The 21,617-nt window shown below is 39.6% G+C and overlaps 1 protein-coding gene across 4 annotated transcripts in view; it reads left to right on the forward strand.

The window, feature by feature from the left end:
• DIP2B (disco interacting protein 2 homolog B) overlaps window positions 1-21,617 on the forward strand; it is a 228,027-nt gene that overhangs the window by 147,078 nt on the left and 59,332 nt on the right. For 2 of the 4 annotated variants that reach the window (XM_030322585.1, XM_030322587.1), the window contains exons 4-8: window positions 1,165-1,290; window positions 11,864-12,076; window positions 14,942-15,097; window positions 15,569-15,691; window positions 19,065-19,262. In XM_030322585.1, coding sequence (XP_030178445.1) covers window positions 1,165-1,290; window positions 11,864-12,076; window positions 14,942-15,097; window positions 15,569-15,691; window positions 19,065-19,262 — 816 coding nt within the window. The remainder of the gene's footprint in view (window positions 1-1,164; window positions 1,291-11,863; window positions 12,077-14,941; window positions 15,098-15,568; window positions 15,692-19,064; window positions 19,263-21,617) is intronic. The other 2 variants (XM_030322586.1, XM_030322588.1) reach the window with 2 other exon arrangements.

Consider the following 21,617-nt stretch of genomic DNA (forward strand, 5'->3'; position numbering starts at 1 on the left):
ATCCAAACTGGGATCTACTCCAACAGCTGAGAGCCCAGTGCAGGGCTCGAACTCATGAACCGTGAGATCATAACCTGAGCTGAAGTTGGACACTTAACCGACTGATGCATCCTGGTGCTCTAAGGTTCCTTCCTCTTGGACTTCAAGGGGAGAACTGAATTCTCTTGTGGCCACAGTGGCAAACAAGTACCATCAGCTCTTATATTTTTCTTTTTTTTTTTTTTTAATTTTTTTTTTTCAACGTTTATTTATTTTTGGGACAGAGAGAGACAGAGCATGAACGGGGGAGGGACAGAGAGAGAGGGAGACACAGAATCGGAAACAGGCTCCAGGCTCTGAGCCATCAGCCCAGAGCCCGACGCGGGGCTCGAACTCACGGACCGCGAGATCGTGACCTGGCTGAAGTCGGACGCTTAACCGACTGCGCCACCCAGGCGCCCCAGCTCTTATATTTTTCTAGATCAGATTCAGCCCTTCTGATCCTGTGGTAGAGAACTGAGTGGTCTCAACCACTTTCAGGCAGTTAAACAAATCCTAAGCTGCTTTTCCTGAAGAACAGTGAGTGTCTTTTAGCTACCTGCACAGCACTCATTCCATTCAGAGGTAGGATCCCTGCCTGGCACAGGGGCATATTAGACCCCTTCCCCTTTCCCCACCCCTGCCTATCTCCACTAGCCCCTTGTTTGCTCTTAAAGCAGTCACATAATCATTCTGGGCTTCATTTTCCTTCTCTGTAAAATTATCCTTGACTTTTCTTTTTCTGTCTCTTTTTTTTTCATTTTTATTTTAATTGTTACAACACAAACTGTAACTAAAAATCACCTAAACATCCCTTTTCAACAGTTGAGGCAGTAATAGTTCAGCCCACAGAAGTAAACACTTTAAGAACCAAGAGCTGGGGCGCCTGGGTGGCTCAGCCGGTTAAGCGTCCGACTTCTGCTCAGGTCATGATCTCGCGGTCCGTGAGTTCAAGCCCCGAGTCGGGCTCTGTGCTGACGGCTCAGAGCCTGGAGCCTGTTTCAGATTCTGTGTCTCCCTCTCTCTGACCCTCCCCCATTCATGCTCTGTCTCTCTCTGTCTCAAAAATAAATAAACGTTAAAAAAAAAAAAATTAAAAAAAAAAAAGAACCAAGAGCTAATAAATGCAAATGTTTAATCTTTCAGATATCCATACAGAAGCAGTTCAAGCCGCACTGGCAAAGCATAAAGAACAGAAAATGGCTTTGCCTATGCCAACCAAAAGGCGGTCCACATTCGTCCAGTCTCCTGCAGATGCCTGCACACCTCCTGGTAGGTTTGTCAGAACCTTCCTCTCTGACAGTTACTCCTGTGATGTTCCTGACATAAGTTCTGCTTTGTCTTTTCTGAGGTAGGAGCCTGCACTTTTCCTCGTCATCCAAGGTGTCTAAGAATACACATTGAAGACACAAGTTTTGATTGTCACATTATAAATGCATACAGAAAGAAGCCTTAACAATAATGCTATTTAAAAAAAAAAAAAGTTTTCCTTCCGAATTTTCAGCATTTCCTTAATACAACCCCCAAACTCAAGTAGTCATAAATAAACACAGGCCAAAGCTTAGGGTCTTAGAAAATCCTTCTGTGGTTTAATAGCTATTTTCGTTGACCTCTAAAATATGACCATGGTCATAATTTCTTTAACAAATTTATACATCTCAATCAGATGCTTTGCCTCTACAGAATAAGTGCATTTGGGATAAAATTTTGTGTGTCATTAAAGACGGAGTGAGAGCAGTCATGAAAAGGTTTAAGGGATCTGAAAATATATATATAAGTGTGTTTGTGTGTGTGTTAATATATTTTGTATACATTTATATATTTTTAAGAATCCACTTGTTATAATGGGTTCACAAGATCAGAGAGAACTAAGTGTCTTCATCCCTTTCTCATTCCGCAGACTTGGACTCTCTACCCGAAGAGTTATATAATTTGCTATTTGAGGAGCAACCGGAACAACTTTAAGTTGTCTTGTTTATTCAGAATCTTTCCCAAAGTTTCGAAAAGCCTTAAGATTTTTTAGATGAAATCCCAGACAAGATCTCCCTGTAGGCCGCTGAGACTAAACATAATAAATCTGTCCCAGAGCCTCAATATAGTGTCTGGGTGTCTCCTGTCCTGTTACTAGTAATGAAATCTTTGGGGGAAAATTTTTCCCTGTAGTTTGGGTCTAAAGGACTTACTGTATCTTTGGGGAGAAGGTTACATCATTGTGATTGACTTTGATTCACAGCTGTCAAGTTGAGCTGTTTCCACTGATCCTAGTCCCTGGTCTGGGTTCATATTAATAGTTTTCTGCTAGGTTTTGGCTAACTTCTCAGAGCATTTGGGTGTGCTGTGGGCTCATTAACTGTGTGTGCTTCTTTTCCTTACATCTGTGGTGTCAATATGTTTGAGAGAGAAATAGCTCTGTGGCTTCAAGTGTTTCTCAAAACGTAACACAGGATACCTCTAGCAGACCTTCACAGTGAAAGACATTTTGTGTCTGTAATGGTGCGTACTTCCAGCCTATTCATTCAAAATCTTGGCTGGTTTCCCTTCCACAGTAGTATAGCACCAGTTGGGTCCTGATAGACAAAGGGGCCTCTCAGACCCGGAGCAGTTCCTCGTGGGCAGATGCTGCCGCAGCGCGGCTGAGGGCTCAGTTGTAATAAATGGCAAAGGGTAGGGAGCACGTGACTCGTACTTCTTAGAAACAGGCCTCTCCATAGCTGTAATAAAGAAATACAGCTCTACAGTAAATAGTCTGCTCTCATGGCCTTGGGTTAAATGTGAGAGTGCAGCAAAGGATCTTGAGAATGCTCGGAAGGAATGGAAACCTTTTTTATCCCCTTACAAAAGTCACTGCCCGAGGGGACATTACCAACTCCAGCAACAAAATCGTGGCTATTCACTACTGAATGAGACCATAGTCCTTGGGAATTCACTACAGGCCTGTTTCTGAACACTAATGTTGTACTGCAGCCTTACAGAGGTGGCATAATGTTCCTCATCACCTTATGTGTCTTCATAATTTCATGATTATGAAGGTACGATCCTCTCTCCTAAGACTTTTATTCATCAGATCAGAGTAACGAAAAGGTCTCCTATCTGTTTATCTCCAGAGCTAGGGATCTCTGAATAGCATATGAGAAACCTAAATGTACTACTAGGGACGTGCATGTTGTCATATAGAAGAGGAATTCTCTCTCATCATGAAGAAACATTGAGAGCACCCTACAGAGTGATTTCTCACATGGCCCCCACACGGAGCTAGATCCTGATGCTCTCATTCTGCAGCTGCGCACATGCCTGTGTCTAGCGTGAGGAAATGTGCAAGAGCTGTATCATAAGGCATCCATCAGCACTTTTCATTTTAGGGAATGGAATTTGCTGTTCCCCAGTCAGGGGATTCAGATTCCATTCTCTCCAAGCTCCTGAGAACCACTGGTTAGATCCTTGGCTGTGTCCTCTTCCTACTGCAGTTTAATCCTGTGTCACTGTCTCCCTTTATCTTGCACTGAGAGCCCCTGAAACACTGAAGTCTAGAAGAATGCTGAGGCTGCCCTGAGGGTTGGGGAGGAGGAGGAGGACCTTAATTATTGCTGGTTATAGGCTGTTTTAAAAAAATCAGTTCTGGGCAGCTATACAAATGACCTTGCCATGGCACTCTTTCTAGAAAAGTTGTACTAACCTTGCAGGGAAAAATTAACCTCAGATTTTATAGTAATTTAGTCACGTTGCCCTTTGTGCACTGTCTGAGCGGTCAGGATGCACGTCACAAAGCAAGTTTGCAGTCAGGGCCGTCACTGTGCACGTGCTGTCCCGTGTAAACCCAGTTCCTGGGATACCTGCGAAAGCGCACTAGCCAGTGAGGCTCTTTGGGGTGCACCCAACACATAACTGTTGGCATTACTAAACTGATGAAATTTTAGAGCTATTTTTGGAAGGATTTAATAAAAAGGATTTAAGAAGTAAAATATGTCATAAATCTTGGCTTTATTCATAGTATTACATAGGATGGAAAATATGGTATAAATAGTGGCCATGGGAAATAATTGGCTTTTGTTCACATATCATTTGGAAATAATAAAGTGTCACTCAACCTAAAATTTGTTTATTGATATGTACGCTGGTTTTTGTCTTCTGGATTGGAAAATTTAAATTCTCGGAGTTGGTAGCAAATTACGGTTCTTTAGTGCCTGTGGCCTTTTCAGTCTCTTAGACTGCTTGAATTACTGCCATCCAGTACCCTTTATGTGCTGAAATCATTTACTAATGTCATGAGGCCATTACCTCAGCTCTTTCTTTGTAGGGATTCTTTGTGTAATTCTGTTTCTCATTCATACCGATAAACAAAATGCGAAAACTGCAGCATATATTGTTTTCCCGTCTAAATTTTTTCTGCATCCTTGTGGACTTACCCTGTGCTTCATTCGGAGGGTACTCGGATGACCAAATAGACCACATGATGACCCCAGAGCACAGTAAGCTATTTCAGCTGGCTTGGGTAGAATGAATTTATGTGCCTGTCCCACACAGGGCCCTGCTTGGCAGTGACCACAGTAGTAATTCCTAGGGTCAGATAAGGAGGAATTTACAACTCAAAAAGTATAACAATATCCCAGGTCTGTTCATGGGCATCACTGTCGTCTATAGAAATGCAGGGATATTATTGCAAGCAAATTAAATAGCTGTTGCCTTCTGAGAGCTTATAGCCCAAAACATGTTTTAGTCAGTTAATTTAAATTAAAAAAGAATACCTATCTGAATTGCCAACTTGGGGAATTTTCCCCAAACATTCTAATTTCATTCAGAAGTGCAAAATAAACAGAGTTGGCAAATCAGACCCCTATAAATGTGCTCTAATTAATAGACTTGGATCATGTTAATAGCATACTTTCATTATTGGTGTGGGGTATGAGCAGTCGTCTGCAGTTACTTGGGAGACCAGTAAATATTCAATATTCTTTAAGCCAAAGCACAGTAAAAACCCACTTTGATAGACTGAATTTATTTCAACAGCTAATGGTAAAATTTACAGCTTGCCAGTAAAACTGATTTCATAGTTACCGTTTATTGAGTAGCCTTGTGTACTAGTTAAAGAGCTAAGTGCTTAGCACATATTTTTCTTTTCTTTTTTTTCCATTGCCCTCTGTCCCATTTTACAAATGAGAAAACAGGTTTAGAGAAGCTCAATAACTTGCATAAGCTTTGTTAGCTGTGTAGTCAGTTAGATAATCTGAAAATTCTCTCCTAGAACAGAGACAAGAAAACTTCCCATTAGAAATTCTAGATAGACTAGAACTAGTTTCCTTTTAAATACATACAGAAGAGAGAGAGAGAGAGAGAGAGAGAGAGAGAACAGTCACTGAACATCAGAATGCTGAGATGGTGCTCGCTTTATCTGTCCTGGGGAGCAGGGAGGCAGGAAAGAAGGGGCTTAAATAAATTCTAATTACCATAAGGATAGAAAAGATAAAACCTTGGACCTATGTAAGCTGGCTCAGTTGGTAGAGCGTGTGACTCTTGATCTTGGGGTTGTGAGCTTGAGCCCTACGTTGGGCCTAGAGCTTACTTAAAAAAAAAATAATAATAATAAGTTGGTTGTTGGAATTGAGATCCCTGGAGGGACTTACAGCTTCAGCAGACAAATGAACTAGAAAAAATTAACATGCCAGCAAAAGAAAATGTTGTTAAGAAAGCTTGAGTTGTGCCTGGCCTTGGGATAACAGAAGCTGGGACCTTCCCTAAGAATTTGGGGTCAAGTGGGTTCTAGGTTTGAATTTCACTATACTGCCTGGTAAGAACTAACATTAAAAAAATGGTCTTTGGACTGATGATAACCTTGAGACACAAATAGTTTCTGGAAGGATACAACGTCAACCCAGGGATTTAGGATTCCAGAGATAAAGATCCACTGAATTTTGTGAGTAAACAGTCCAAAAATAGAAAACACTCACCATGAGAGAGAATAGAAAAAGAACAACAACAGCAAACAGCAGAATTAAGAACCTCAAGAACTGATTTGCCCAAGAGCTCTCAGTCGCAGAGCTAAGGTCGGAATTCAGACGAGTCTGACTTTAAAAGCCCATTCTCTAAACCACTTGGTATATCGCCTCTCCTTCTACCATAGTGTCAAGTAAATATTTTGCGGTAAATCTGGAACTCTAGCAGTTGTTGCATGTTTGATCGGACTTTTCAAATAGGCAATAAGTTTTTAAAAATTCTTTTTTTTTACCTAAACACAGTTGACCCATGGGCAATACAATTTGAACTGCGTGGGTCTGCTTATATGTGGAATTTTTACAATGTAGTGTTGTAAACGTATTTTCTCTTCTTTATGATTTTCTTAATATTTTCTTTTCTCTAGATTACTTTATTGTAAGAATACAGATATAATAGGGGCACCCGGGTGGCTCAGTCAGTTAAGCATCTGACTTCAGCTCAGGTCATGATCTCACAGCTTGTGAGTTCAAGCCCTGCGTCTGGCTCTGTGCTAACAGCTTGGAGCCTGGATCCTGCTTTGGATTCTGTGTCTCCCTCTGTCTCTGCCCCTCCCCCACTCATGCTCTCTCAAAAATAAATACACATTAAAAAAATAGAATACAGATATTTGTAAAATACAAAATATGTGTTTGTTGTTTATATTATCAGTAAGTTAAGTTTGGGGGGAGTCAAAAGTTATACACGGGCTTTCAGCCATGCATGGGGCCAGTACCTCTAACCCCTGTGGTGTTCAGGAATCAACGGTAGTTTTTTAAAAACTTTTATTTATTTACTAGGAGAGAGAGAGAGAGCTTGTGCGTGCACCCATATTTGCGTATGAGCTGGGGAGGGGCAGAGAGAGAAAGAGGGAGAGAATCCCAAGCAGGCTTCATACTGTAAGCATAGAGCCCGACCAACAGTGCAATCATAACCTGAGCTGAAATCAAGAGTTGGATGCTTAACCAACTGAGCCTGCTCAGGCACCCCAAGGGTCAACAGTATTTGTAATATTAATTCATTTTGTGAACTGTTTTTTCATAGACATGGAAAAATACCTAGAAAAACAGTGTTTGGAGATCCCTTATAGGTAGAGTGACCCTAGAGTAATTATTAACAGTGAGTACCCCTTCTCTCAGAGGGATTCCAGTTTGGACATTAATGGTCAGGCAACTCATGAACCCGCCAGTCAGGTTTTACATAGTTATTTTTGATCCCAGCCAAGCTTCTGTGCACCCAGACACATTACTGTGGGATGCCAAAATATCTCTTAGATAGTTCTGAAAGTCTCCCTAACCCTTGTCTGGTGAATCAGACACCCTGGTTGGGTATAGCGCTATATCAAGCTGCCCAGGATTTGCAGCCCAAGGTTGGTTCAAGATTGGCCTGCTTCCAGAACTAACCTTCTAATCTTCTCTTCCATATATGCTTTTACTCCTAGGTTGCTTCCTCTTGGATCTCTAAAGATTTTTCTTTTCTCATCTGCATAGAAACTCCACTTGCCTTTCTTGAAGGTTCTGGAAGTCCTTAATTCCTCTGACCCAACAATGCAAGAGAACATGATATTTTCCTGCCTGATGTCTTTCCACTCTACTTACCCAAAATACACAAAAATTCTTTTCCATGATCTCTAGAATATCATGCACTAACCGTCCTAGTGGTTGTTTCCTTTATTTGTTCTTTGAAGCTCCTATTTCTTGGCCTGGCTTATGTGGTATATTTTGTAGTAGTTATTAGGATAAGATCTTTCTTTTGGTGAGTCTTGACTTAGCTACTGTTCTAAGCTGATGTCTGGGCCTAATTTTGGTATCAGCTGTCAGAGCCCAATGGCAGTCACTGTCTTTCCAAGAACTTGTCCAGTTTGCACAGTACCCCTCAGATTGTGTAGACTGACTGAGATGTTACCATCCTCTCACCAAGCCACCATTTTCACCCCCGTGAATCTTTTTCAATGAGTTCTTTTGACAGCTTTATTAAATTACAATTGACATACAATAAACATACTTAAAATGTGTAGTTTGCTAAGTTTTCATAGCAAAACCGTGAAGCCATTACCACAATTAAGAAAATGAGCGGTATCCATCATGCCCCCCCAAATTTCCTCATAATCCCTTTGTAATCCTACTTCTCTCCATCTCCATGATCTGTTTTCTGTCATTAGACGTTAGTTTGGATTTTCTACAGTTTTGTATAAATAGAATCATACTTTGTTGTACTTTTTTTTGAGGGAAGAGGTCTGTCATATTTCACTCCACATAATTATTTTGAGATTCAACCATGTTGTTTTGTAGAGCAGAGGCTCATTCCTTTTTATTGCTGAGTAGTATTCTGTCCTATAGATATACCTTTTGTTTCTCCTTTCAGTTCTTGATGGACATTTAGGTAGTTTCCAGTTTTTTCCTATTAAAATAAAGCTGCTATGAACATTCACAAACAAGTCCTTGTATAGATATATGCTTTCATTTCTCTTGGGTAGATATGTAGGAGTGGAATGAATAGATTATTCCACTAGTAGGTGGAATTGGTAGGTGTTTAAACTTTTAAAATAAACATTTTTAGATATAAAAGCTGTATTTTCTGCCAAAAAGAGGGATGTCATTTGCACACATGGCTAATGACAAAAAGTGCTACAGTGCTCAAAGACAGCAAATTTGGGACCTTTCTCCCCTTAAAGTCAACAAACTAATTGTTATATATGTTTTGTAATTGGTTAGAAATGGATTTTATAGGCTTCTGCCTATCAGTATAAAATGGTGCTGTGTTAAAACCATACTAACTAAAAACTGAAGAGCAAAGCGTGTTTTCAAAATTATTTTCTGTTTTAGAGGACCTATTGTATTCATCTTATACAAGAGTTTAAGCAAGGGACCTTAGTTATGATGGATAAGAGTTGTAAGTTCATGTTCAACTGGAGCAGAATCAGTGAGAAAATATTTCTATTATCATTAATTTAATCTTGCCAAAATTTCTACTAATCCACAGCAATTTCTTGGGTGACAGTTACTTAACAAAACAAACCAAAAAAGCTACCAAATAAACATATAAATATTTAAGGGAGCTTGGTTTTTTTTGTTTTGTTTTGTTTTTTAAGATACCGTCTTGGAGCAGTGCTTACGTTTTGCGCATTAAGATACACGATCTGCTGAAGGCTTTGCACAGCCGGTTTTGTGCCTGTGAGCTAACCTAGAATGGATGATTCAAGGAAGAGAAGGGGAACCAATACTTATTGGCCAACTGCTATGCACTGCCACTGCTGGGGCTATATTCTGGACAATGTCTCATTTTATGGTCTCCTGTGCATTTAGCACAAAGACCCTTAAGAGCCCAGTGCTGTCTACTTGTCCAGCCTCATCTTCCATCAGAATTGGAAGTAACTGCTGTTGCGTCCTGTGCTGCAGCCAGTCCCGTTTCTTTCAGGTCCTCGGATGTGCCTTGTTTTCTGTGCCCTCCCCACTTCCTCACATGCTGTTCCCTCTGCCTGGCTCTTTGCTCCCCCCACCTCCATACGCTTTAGAGCCGATAGCTACTTACCCTTCTGGCCTAGGTTTAGGTCTCACTTCCTTGGGTGTCTGCACTGTAAGACACTAAGTCCTATTGGAGTAGGGACATGTCTTCCTTGTTCACCATTTTATTCCTACCAACTAGTGTAGTGCTTAGTAGTATTTGTCAAATGGATAAGCAAGCAAACCTTCTCAGGCGGATAATGTTATTCCCCAAGTCACATAGCTTATGAGGGGTGGACCCCAGAGTTCAAATGGAAGACAGACACCAAGCCATGTTTTCTCCACTACACTGAGCCGCCCACAGTTGTAGTCACTAAACACGGAGGAGGACTGGCAGGCAAACGAGGTCATTGAATTGAAACAATGCACCTAGTGACCTAATTGATCCAGTATAGAAACACAATGAAGCCAATTTGCCGTAAACCTAATCATGAAAATACTGGTTTTGCTATCTTTTGAAAATTGGGTTATTCTGATTTTAGACTTAATGCAGTTTAAAATAAATGATGCAATAAAGACAGCCTGCAAATCCAGTGGAGTTTGTTAGGGTCCTGAGATGTATTACCCTGAGAATAGTTTGTTCTTAGGGTCAGATACACCTGTTCCACACTGCCCACCCATTGATCTTTTCTTTATCATGTTTACAAAGACAGAAATCTCTGCCTCCCAAGGTACAGTTGAAATGTTGGAATATTTTTTGAGAATTATGCAAACCTCATTCCTTAAATAAAAGGTTACAGATGGTGTTACTTTTCTTTCTCTGTATTTTCCTTAAGTCACTCTCCTTTTGTATTCTAGATCTCTTTCTCCTTTAAAGAACCTCATCAGTTTATCCCTTTGGGGTCTGGTCACTGTTTCCCTCTCCAGCCTCATATTTTGCCCCTTACTCCTCAGAGTCTTTGCTCCATTTACATAGGAATACTTGAATTCCTCCCCCGGGATTGGTGCCCCTCTTGTGAAACCCTTTCTTACCCCGTTTCTCAGCATCTCTTGAAGTCTTGTGAGATAGTCTGTAGGATTGTGTCTCCTGTACTGGACTGTAAGCCGTTTGAGGGCACTCTCTCCCAAGAACTTATACATCTCAGAATCCCCAGAACCTGGCATAGTTCCCAGCACATACTGTGGTTATGTAGTACATTGTGAAAATAATCAGTCGTGGGCCTCATACTTCCTTCAATATGAGATGATAAGTTGGAAGTGGTTCGGAGCAGGAAGCAAGAATGTGGTCATTATTTTAACTCTTACTTCCTTGCTTGCTCTGGACATGCAGAATCTGACTTCTAGATTAATTTAGTCTTTTGTGGTTCAAATTTCCATTGTCGAGCAGCATTCTAACCCTGTTAGTTAGTTATCTCTTTGGCTCATTGAACCGAAGTCGAACGCAGACTTACAGTTTCACCTGAGTTAGAGTGCTCAGCAGGACTAACCACAGAATGTTTTATTTTTAAAAAAATTAAATGATATCCAATCTACAGGCCATTAATTATAACCACCAAAATCACGTAGAAGGGTTTGTTTCAGATCAGACCAAATGCCCCCTTAACTTCTATGCCTCTGAAGCTGAGAGCCTTGAAATAAATTCCTGACTTCTGCTTCCATTGGCTGTCCTATATTTGGTTGAACTTTTCCTTTTTTATTTTCTCAACGTGCTTTTCTAATTTAGGCCTTATTTCCCTGAAGTCAGAGCCAGGCCAAATACAGTAAATTTGTATCAGTAAGTTTCTCACAGTTCTTGGAGAGTTAAGGAAAGCAATACAGATCGGGGCTGTCCCCTGTCACGTTTGGGAGGCTTACCTGTGCTGAGTGACCACTTGCCGCTAAAACCGTGAATGCCTCCAGGCCGAGCACTGTTTCTAATTCCATCTCTAGTTCCCCCAGCACCCAGCCCACTGTTTGACACTGAAGCTGTTATTAACAAAAGTAAGTTTTTATATCACCCTATTAGGATCATTGCCTGTTGAGTAGACACTAATTAGTAAGTACTTGTCAAAATCAGTATAGCAGCCTATCACACGGTTCTCTAATTAAGAGGTCGAGGGAGCCATATAAGCACTTCAGTATTACTTGAATATAAATAGATAAGCCAGAAAAATTCAGATCCTGATTCAGTTCAGAACAGAAAAGCATGAAGTTTAAATGTTCCAAAAGGGATTTTTTAAGAACTTAAAATTACCTATAGATTTAGGCTGTTTTGTGTTTTCAGGCTTTGGTCTGTAGACCTTTCTTTGAGATTCTTGAGAACCTTTACACACTAATCTGCCTTGAGAATGTGAATATTTTGCTGGTATCAAAATTGAATGTGTTGATCAATGAGTAAGAACTGAAAGGTCTCTGTTCTAGGCAGGATCGAGAACTTCTTTTTTTCTAATTCCACACAGACACGTCTTCGGCCTCTGAGGATGAGGGCTCTCTGAGACGCCAAGCTGCGCTCTCTGCTGCCTTGCAACAGAGCTTACAGAATGCTGAGTCCTGGATCAACCGTTCAATTCAGGGATCGTCCACTTCTTCATCCGCATCTTCTACGCTGTCCCATGGAGAGGTCAAAGGAACCACTGGGTCTCTAGCTGATGTATTTGCCAATACCCGAATAGGTAGGAGCTGGATCTACCCGAGCAGCCCAAGTCATGTTCCATTTGGCTCCCAGCATCCAGGAAATAGTTTCTGATTTGTATTAGTTTTTTCAGAGTGGCCTAAGAAATAAAATTAGAAAGAACATAACAGTTAATGGGGCAAAGAAGGAAACACCAGCAGTACATTTGGAGTGATAGGTATCATCTGCATTATTGGTGCATAGTATTGCCCACCTGAAGCCATAGCTATTTCCATAAGCAATACTCAAGCCGCAAGATATAACACCAGTCTTAGTGTGGGTTTATCCCTGTTGGAGAATATTCCACATATTAAAAGGTGTTAAAATATGTAACATCTTAGATTTTCCTAGGATTGTTACCTGTGTTTTCTCAAACAGAAAAACATGAAACCTGAGCAAATTCTGCACTAATATCAGTGAAGCTCCTTGTCTTTAGCATAAAGACTGGATTTATGGTCCTTGCTGCTGTGTTATTGCTACAACTGGAGTGTGCAGGCTGACCGTGTTGGTACCCTGTGAGCTGCTGCCTGCTACCAGTGCTCCTGTATGGAGGGTAGCTTTCGCTTGGCTCTGCTTTATGTCTGTGTGTGTGTGTGTGTGTGTGTGTGTGTGTGTGTGTGTGCACGCATGCACACGCACTTTAAGGGTTTGTCTGCAGGTAAAGATATAGCTCAGATCTCTGCTTTTGCTAAATTGGTTGGTACATACTGTGCTGAGTAATGTATTTGAACATCATGTGTCTGTGGTGTCTTAATTTTCATATCAGTGGTCTTTCTATATCAGTATATATATATAGACACTATATATGTGTGTGTGTGTGTGTGTGTGTATATATATATACACACACACACACACACACACACATATATATATATATACACATATATAGATCTTTAATCTATTAATTGATTTCTGAAAAGAAAAATTTAGGAAATTTGCAATTCAAGCCTGTAATTAGTAAAGAACATAGCTACCTTGAGGGTATGATTGCCCACATTAAAAAGCCAAGTGCCAACAGCCAGTGGCTTGTCTTGCAGCTTGGCTCTGCCCTGTAATTCACTGAACCTCTTAAAGCAGCTACAGAGGAGCATGCTCACCATCTTTTCTGTTTGGGAGGGTACGCAACAGAGCCATGGTCGGGTCAGGTTTTATTTCCACATTTGTCTAAAAGAAAGCAACTTCACTTATTAAAAACACTGTCCTAATATCCAGTTAACTCTGTCTAGGTTTTTGTTAACTAGATGATTTCGTATGACCTTATATTTTTCTATTGCTTCACTACTCTATGAAAAGTTTTTTGTTAAGGTATTCACAAAAACCATTTTATCTAACTAACATTATTGCCTTTTGGATGTTTGCTCTAACAGAAGCAATTCATGTTCCTAATAGAAAAATTCGAAGATACAGATAAAATATATATATATATCTCTCTCTATATATATATCTGTAAACCCACTTCCCACAGATAACACTCTAATGTGTATCTTCCTAGGCTTTATTTGCATATGAAAATGTAGGGTTTGGGTCTTGCTTTTTAAAAAATGAAATTGTACTAAACATAGTGTTCATAGCCTGCTTTTCTTAGCAGTGTATCACAAATTGGTAAATCTTTTATGTCATTAATACAGAATTATACTATTTATGGTTTCAAAGTATGCTGTTATATGGCTATGTCCTGGTTTATTTAGCCATTCCCCTGGTTTGGACATTTGGGTAGTATCCAATTTTTGGCCATTATAAAAACTGCTGGAATGAACATCCTTGAACACAGAATTTGGTGCATTTGTCTGATTATTTCCTTAAGACATATCCCTATAAGTGGAATTGCTGGGGTCAAATAAAGATGAATATTTTTAATGTTTTATTACTACATTATTCTACAGAAAGGTATGCTGTAGTCTACTTGTGCTAGTATATATAAAACTTTAAAAACCATTGAACTAGGGGGGAAAAACAACAATTGAACTTAGTAACATCAGACTTTGGGGGCATAGAGACCTTACTCCCAAATTGATTTTAGAAATTGTTTATCTTATGCATTTTGCCTTTTTTATGGTTTTGAGTAGCTTGTTGTTATTGTTGTAACTCATATATTTTACTTCCTCTAATTTTCCTTTTCTTCCCCAGATGTTTTTCTAAGTTTTCTTATGTAACACATCCCTATTGAATGGCTCTCTTCCAACTTAGGTCATTTTAGTTTCTTGATATTAAGAATCCCTACCTGAAGTAGAACAAAAGAACATTACGCAATCATGCTTAGAGCAAGGGAAGAACCTTGTCTGTCAAGTAGATCAGTTTCCTGTGGGTTATTTTATAAAAATTGGAAGTAGGCCTTATCTGGTTTTCTTCATTTGGGGACTTGAGGGATCTGACCCACTCCCAAGACACTCTTCCCCATTTTCGGTGGAAGAGGAGATATTATGGACAAACCAACATAAACATGAAGAGATGCTCGAGGCTAGAATATCAGTAGCACTATGACCACAGCCACTTTGCTTTCATTTTGAAGTCACTCGCAGTTTTTATTATGATTATTAACGCTGAATTTCTACCAGACTTTCTGTGGAGAAAAGAACATTTTGGAGGAACATTGGATATGTGATTGGCTCTTAATAAGGCTGTTCGAGTTCTTGAAAATAATAATTTTGAAAAAAGGAAAAAATAATTTTGATATGCCCTGGCTTACACTCTTACTCTCTCATTATATCTTACGAGTAGAATTTGATTTCAAAGGTTATTTTACAAGAATTGACAGCCCATTTTTGTAGTTTTTTCCTTGTTAAGAAACAACCACAAAAAGATTTAAAGATTCTTGTTTTTATTGCCAATGTCATATAATTCTGAATTTTGTTTTCTCCTCCCTCAGAGAATCTCTCTGCTCCCCCTGATGTCACTACAACTACCTCTTCTTCATCATCATCTTCCTCAATGCGCCCAGCAAATATTGATCTGCCCCCTTCGGGGATAGTCAAAGGCATGCACAAAGGATCCAACAGGTCCAGCCTTATGGATACAGCTGATGGTAGGGAGTTCTTTTAGGGAGCTATATAGGGAATATTAGTTAAATTGGAAAAATGCACATCCTGAACAGCAGCACCTGAGCGGTAGAGCAGCTGCAGAACTCCACTGCAGCTGGCCGTCCAGCACAGGTCCTCTGGAGGGCCCTCTTTTCAACAGCCTGCACTGTGGCAGCACTGTTACTTATTCAGACAGTCTGCATGGTCAGAGGATAGCTCTGAAAAAGAAACAGTATGGAAAAAAGGAGGGCTAGATGAAATCTGGAAGCAGGGTGTTAATGATAGTGCCGTATTTGTTACGTGTTGCCATAAAACTTGTCGTGTACATATTTGTATTTCTTTGGCCCAGTTGAAATAGAATAAGACTCTGGGCAAAGGCCAAACATCATTAGAAATAAAAATTCCATAAAGAGTTGAGAAGCTGAGATAGCCCTAAAATCAGTGGATTTTCACTTACTGTTTTCCCCCCCTTACAGGTGTTCCTGTCAGTAGCAGAGTATCCACAAAAATCCAGCAGCTTCTCAACACTCTCAAACGACCCAAAAGGCCTCCCTTAAAGGAATTTTTTGTGGATGACTCTGAAGAAATTGTGGAAGGTAGTAGTAATAATATCAAAAACATACATTCCTTCAACAGATATATCTTAAGCAATTACTACATGGTATTTAAGGTATGGTAGGATTTAAGGATGAACAAGGCAGCATTTTTGTGAAAGAATTCATAGTTCTCTGCTCTTCTTTCCCTAGGTATTTACATGTTGCATTATCCTAGAATACACATGTCAAATTTGACCTCAAACATTTACCTGGTCCTTTTTGATATAATCTTTTTGTTAAATCAACCAGCCAACACACATGTCTGCTTTATACAGGACAGTATGGTAGATGGTGAAAAGTTCAAAGATTTATGAAAATATAGCCATTCCTTCATACTGTTTGCACCTAGAATATTCTGGGTACTAAAATGCACGCACCTGAAAATAGTTTAGCCAATAAGTATGTATCCACTAATACAGCATTTGGGAGAAGGGCAGAAAGTGGAAGTGGCAGTAGTCAGTGATTTATTTAGTAATTTGACAAATATTTATGGCTGAAATCATATGATGTTTAGGATTTAATAGGAAGAATTGGGAGTCAAATGAGAAGGAGCATAGATGAAATGAAGGTGGCTGGCATTTGATGATTCTTGAAGTAGAATGACAATAGGTTTTGTCCAAAGAACTGAGCCTGGTAGCTTTTGTAGTTCATTTTTATATCCTGAGACTAATGGTAGGCTTTGATCACTTTGGACATGTTAATGATGCTTGCACTAGGCACATTAATAGACTAGATCTGGTCTTAGTCCACTTTATTCAGCTGGAAGCAACAAGCAACCTGGCATATGAGGTTAAGATGACTTTCTGTTCTGTAGGAGTCACCAAACTCTTTGAACTATGGACATCTTCCTACATACACTGACATTCAAGGTGCTAACACCAATAATAGCCTCTTCAGTATTTCTGGAACTGTGTATTGACCAGGCAAATGAAGGTCAGGGTTTAATAAGAATCATACTTGAACAGTTTTCATTGACAGAATAGCACTAACAGCTTTCCACTAATTATAAATAGACAGCAATTGCTTATTCAAATCATGATCATCTTTGGAAAAGGAAAATATCCATACGTCTTTGGAAGTCTGAAAGAGTGTCCGCCAGGGTCTGCGTTGAGGCCTAGTGGATGGCAATAATGTACATGTTCTTATGACCGGAAGACTATGCCTGCTATATATACAGCCTGTCCATAAAACCAAACTATTTAGAATCACCCGTGTTTATCTTTTTACTTAATCTTGGTGGTTTAGAGTCTGGGGATATATGAACTAGAAGGGCAGTTGAAACATAATTTACCTAGGGCAGTAAATTGGGAAGTGAAACTATTTCATTAGTTCTATGTCAGTAGAAAAAAAGTCAAGACATTTTCAGTAAGTTTCCCAAATCTGTTGTTCAGTTGAGCTATAAAATAAATTTCATACTTCATTTGCTCTTCTAATACGTGGTGCTTATTCTGTTCTTCTCCATTCTATGCCTCTTCTGTCATCTCCCACTCACCTGACTAATTCCTACCCTTCCTTTAAGATTCAGCTCCCATGGAGGACTCCATCCTCCAGCCTGGGTGATGTGGTCTTCTTCTGCCCTCCCTATAAAGTCTCTGTCATGTACTGCTCTTGTTTAGTCGCCTTAGCTCTGGGTATGTGCACGGGTCCCTCTCGCACTTCAGATACCTAATGAGGGACTCTGCTGCTTGCACCTAGCACTGATTAGAAACAGTAAATGTTAGGGGCGCCTGGGTGGCTCGGTTGGCTGAGTGTCCGACTTCAGCTCAGGTCATGATCTCACTGTTCGTGGGTTTGAGCCCTGCATTGGGTTCTGTGCTGGCAGTTCAGAGCCTGGAGCCTGCTTCAGATTCCGTGTCTTCTTCTTTTCTATCTGTCCTCCCTGGCTCGTGCGCTCTCTCTCAAAAATAAATAAAATTTTAAAAATTAAGAGAAACAATACATGTTTGTTCCAAGAATGATGAACACTCAGTGTTTATTACATCTATGCATATAATTGGCACTCAATAAATACTTGACTTTGTTCCATGTATCAGTTATCTTTTCTGCTATGAAAGTAGAATTTTTTTGCTTTTTATTATTGAAATAATATTAATTTGTTGTAGAAAAAGTAAGAGGACTTTTGTTTTATTCATATGAAAAAATATGAAATATTATTTACCTCCAGTCTGTGGAATGACCATGTTAATAGTCTAGCACGTTTGTTCCCCCAATCCAGTTTTATTTATTTATTTATTTATTTATTTATTTATTTATTTATTTATTTATAGTTCATTTATTTTTGAGAGAGAGAGTGCAAGTGAGCAGGGGGAAGAGAGACAGAGACAGAGACAGAGAGAGAGAGAGAGAGAGAGAGAGACAGACAGACAGAGAGAGAATCCCATGCAGGCTCCACACTGTCAGCACAGAGCCCAGAATGGGGATCAAGCTCACGAACCATGAGATCAAGACTTGAGCTGAAGTCAAATGCTTAACCAACTGAGTCACCCGGGTGCCTCTAATCCAGTTCAATTTAACTAACATTGATTAAGAAGTACTATTATGTATTAGGTACTATAGGCAATAAAAGGACTAAATCCATGCCTTCCTTCAAGAAGTTGTCAGTCTTGGAGAGAAAAACTTACACAGTAAAAGAAGCCCTTAAAGACCCTTGGTGCTTTAATAAGGGTTGACAACCACATGGGTGGGAGCTAAGGACGGAATGACTGGGGACGGCTTCCCAGAAAATGTGCCGTTTGAGCCGCATCCTGAGGAGGATGAGTCCAGGTATACCAGGAGCAAAGGGATTGACCAGATGAGATATGGAAGGCATGGAGACATGGAACATTGTCATTTGTGCTCATTATCTGTTTGAGTTTAATACTGACCTTGTGGTAGAAGTGTTACTATCCCCATTTTACAGATAAGGAAATTATGTTTTACTAGTAAAATGTAAATGTAAATTTGGGTTTCCGACTCACAGTTTAATGCTTTTTCATTAAATGTAACCCGGTGAAGTGGAACCTGGCTCTCTAACTTGAGACACAAACTGTAAGGATTTTAAAACAAGTTGAGTAAAAATTACAAAATTACTAAAAAGAAATGTATGCTTTGTGCTTTTCTGTATGTTCAGTGATTTTCTTTGTTAGGGTCAGGATTTGTTTATTACATAAACTGTATTAAATATTGATTTCACAATTATGTGGAAGATGAATTAAGGCCCACTTGGTGGATTACTATTTCTAACGATGTCCTTTCTTTTCTCAGAGTGAGTTTAAACCAAATAAAGATGAAGAGAAAAGGGAAATATATTTGCGATTAGAGACCTGAGTTGTGTTAGTTGGTATCTGTATGTATTTCAGATAATATTTTTATAACCCATTGGGGTTTTTTGGTACAGTACCTCAGCCAGACCCCAACCAGCCCAAGCCTGAGGGTCGGCAGATGACCCCTGTGAAGGGGGAGCCATTAGGAGTCATCTGTAACTGGCCTCCTGCTCTCGAGTCGGCCCTACAGCGCTGGGGCACCACTCAAGCAAAATGCCCGTGTCTGACTGCACTGGACGTGACGGGGAAACCAGTTTACACTCTTACGTATGGTGAGTTTGCAAGATTCACAGCTCCTTCCTTTTCTCCTAATAGTTCTTCAGATTATCACAGGTAGTGATAGATCTTGATATTTAGCAGTTGCTGGTCATTGTGTTTCAAGAGATCTTGTAAGTTATTTTAACAGGATCCTAAGTTCTAAGTAGAGCTACTGTCAGATATTTTCATTTGCTAAATGATATTTGCAAAGCAGCTAATATTTAAAAGAGCAGAAAGAAGAAAGGCTTTGTGGATCCACGGCTGAGTTAAATATTAGAAGACAATTTGGAAAAGACATTTGGGCTGGAAATATGTTAAAAATATGACAGTTTTATCTAAAAATTGAAAATTAGATCTTTTATTTATTTATTTGTTTGTTTATTTATTTATTTTAAGAGAGGGAGGGAGAGAGAGCACATGCAAGCATAAGCCGGGGAGGGGCAGAGAGAGATGGAGAGAGAGAGAATCCCAAGCAGGCTCAACACACAAAGCACGAGATCATGACCTGAGCCAAAATCAAGAGTGGGACGCTTAACCGACTGAACCAACCAGGTGCCCCATCCTTTTTGTTTGTTTGTTTGTTCTTTTAGAGAAAGAGAGAGAGAAGTTGAGTCAGGGAGAAGGGCAGAGGGAGAGAGAGAGAATCTTAAGCAGGCTCCACAATCAGCGTAGAGCCCAACTTGGGCTTGATCCCACGATTCTGGGATCATGACCTGAGCCAAAAATCAACAAAAGCTGGACTCTTAGCTGACTAAGCCACTGTAGGAGCCCTTTATTTTTCTTTTTTAAATAACTTTTAAAAGTGGGGGGGCGCCTGGGTGGCTCAGTCAGTTCAGTGTCCAACTTCAGCTCAGGCCATGATCTCACAGCTTGTGAATTCAAGCCCCACGTTGGGCTCTGTGCTGGCAGCTCAGAGCCTGGAGCCTGCTTCTCCTTCTGTGTCTCCCTCTTTCTCTGCTCCTAACCCACTCGCATTCTGTCTCTGTCTCTCTCAAAAATAAATAAACATTAAAAAAAATTTTTTTTAATAACTTTTAAAAGTAACTTGAATTCACTTAAAATAACTTTATTTTTCAGTTTTTAACTAACAAAACAAATGGATTCAACTAGAGTGTATTATGCTAAGCGAAATAAGTCAGAGAAAGACAAATAATTGTGTGATTTCACTCATGTAGAATTTAAGAAACAAAACAGATGAACATAGGGGAAAGGGAAGCAAAAATAAGATAAAAAAAAAAAAAAAGGAGACAAACCGTAAGAGACTCTTAAATACAGACTGAGGGTTGCTGGCCTGGTGTTAGGTGGGGGATGGGCTAAATGGGTTATGGTCATTAAGGAGGGCACTTGTTGGGATGAGCACTGGGTGTGTTATATGTAAGTGATGAATCATTAAATTCTATTCCTGGAAAAAAATAAAAAAGAAGAATGGATTCGACCTGGGCTCTGAGAGTTTGTACTAGTTTATTCATACATACTCCTTTTTCCCTTCAGAAGTGAAGCACATTGTCCATAGACCTAGATACAGAATAATTTTAGGGAAAAACAGTTTTTATTTAAATAATTGGACAGGTTGACATGAGTTTAAATTTTAGCTGCCCCTCTGAATGAGTTATATGTAAAACTAACCTATCTACTCAAAATGGCATGACTTGTCCTTCACTTTCTACATAATCTATGATAAGAATTTCTAAGGGTGTTTGGAGAGAGGGAGCAGGAAGAGAGGAAGAATAGGCTTTTTTCCTTCCCAAAAATTATTTTTAGCATTCATTTCAGAAGCTGTATATTAAACCTTAAAGCAGTTAGCTGGCCAAATCTTTACATGTTTATTTAACATCTGTGAATGTATCTACATGTTTCATCTAGTTAATTTCCATTTTGTCTGTTTTCACTGAAATACATTGGTATGGAATGCTTAATCATTTGAGTCATACTTTTGCTTTGCGGTTAACCTCAAATATCTAATACCATATATGTAAGTGATTCTTCAGAAAAAGCTCAGAACAGAAGTAGTCTTCTGATTTTCATCCCTGTGGTAAAAATTGTTGCCCTCCTTTAAATGTGACCAGCCTAAGGGTGCCTGTGTGGCTCAGTAGGTTAAGTGTGACTTCAGCTCAGGTCATGATCTCATGGTCTGTGAGTTCAAGCCCCATGTCAGGCTCTGTGCTGACAGCTCGGAGCCTGCTTCAGATTCTGTGTCTCCCTCTCTCTCTGTGTTTCTCTCAAAAATAAATAAATGTTAAAAAAAATTTTTTTAATTGAAAAGATAAATGTTGGATCAGCCCACATCACATTACTTCTAAAGAAACTCGGATTACTTCACAAGAGAATTTGAAATATTATCTAAACCAGAATGAGCATCTGGTGATGTT

This window comes from Lynx canadensis, chromosome B4 (assembly GCF_007474595.2).
Source record: "Lynx canadensis isolate LIC74 chromosome B4, mLynCan4.pri.v2, whole genome shotgun sequence".
NCBI classification, from domain to species: Eukaryota; Metazoa; Chordata; class Mammalia; order Carnivora; family Felidae; genus Lynx; species Lynx canadensis.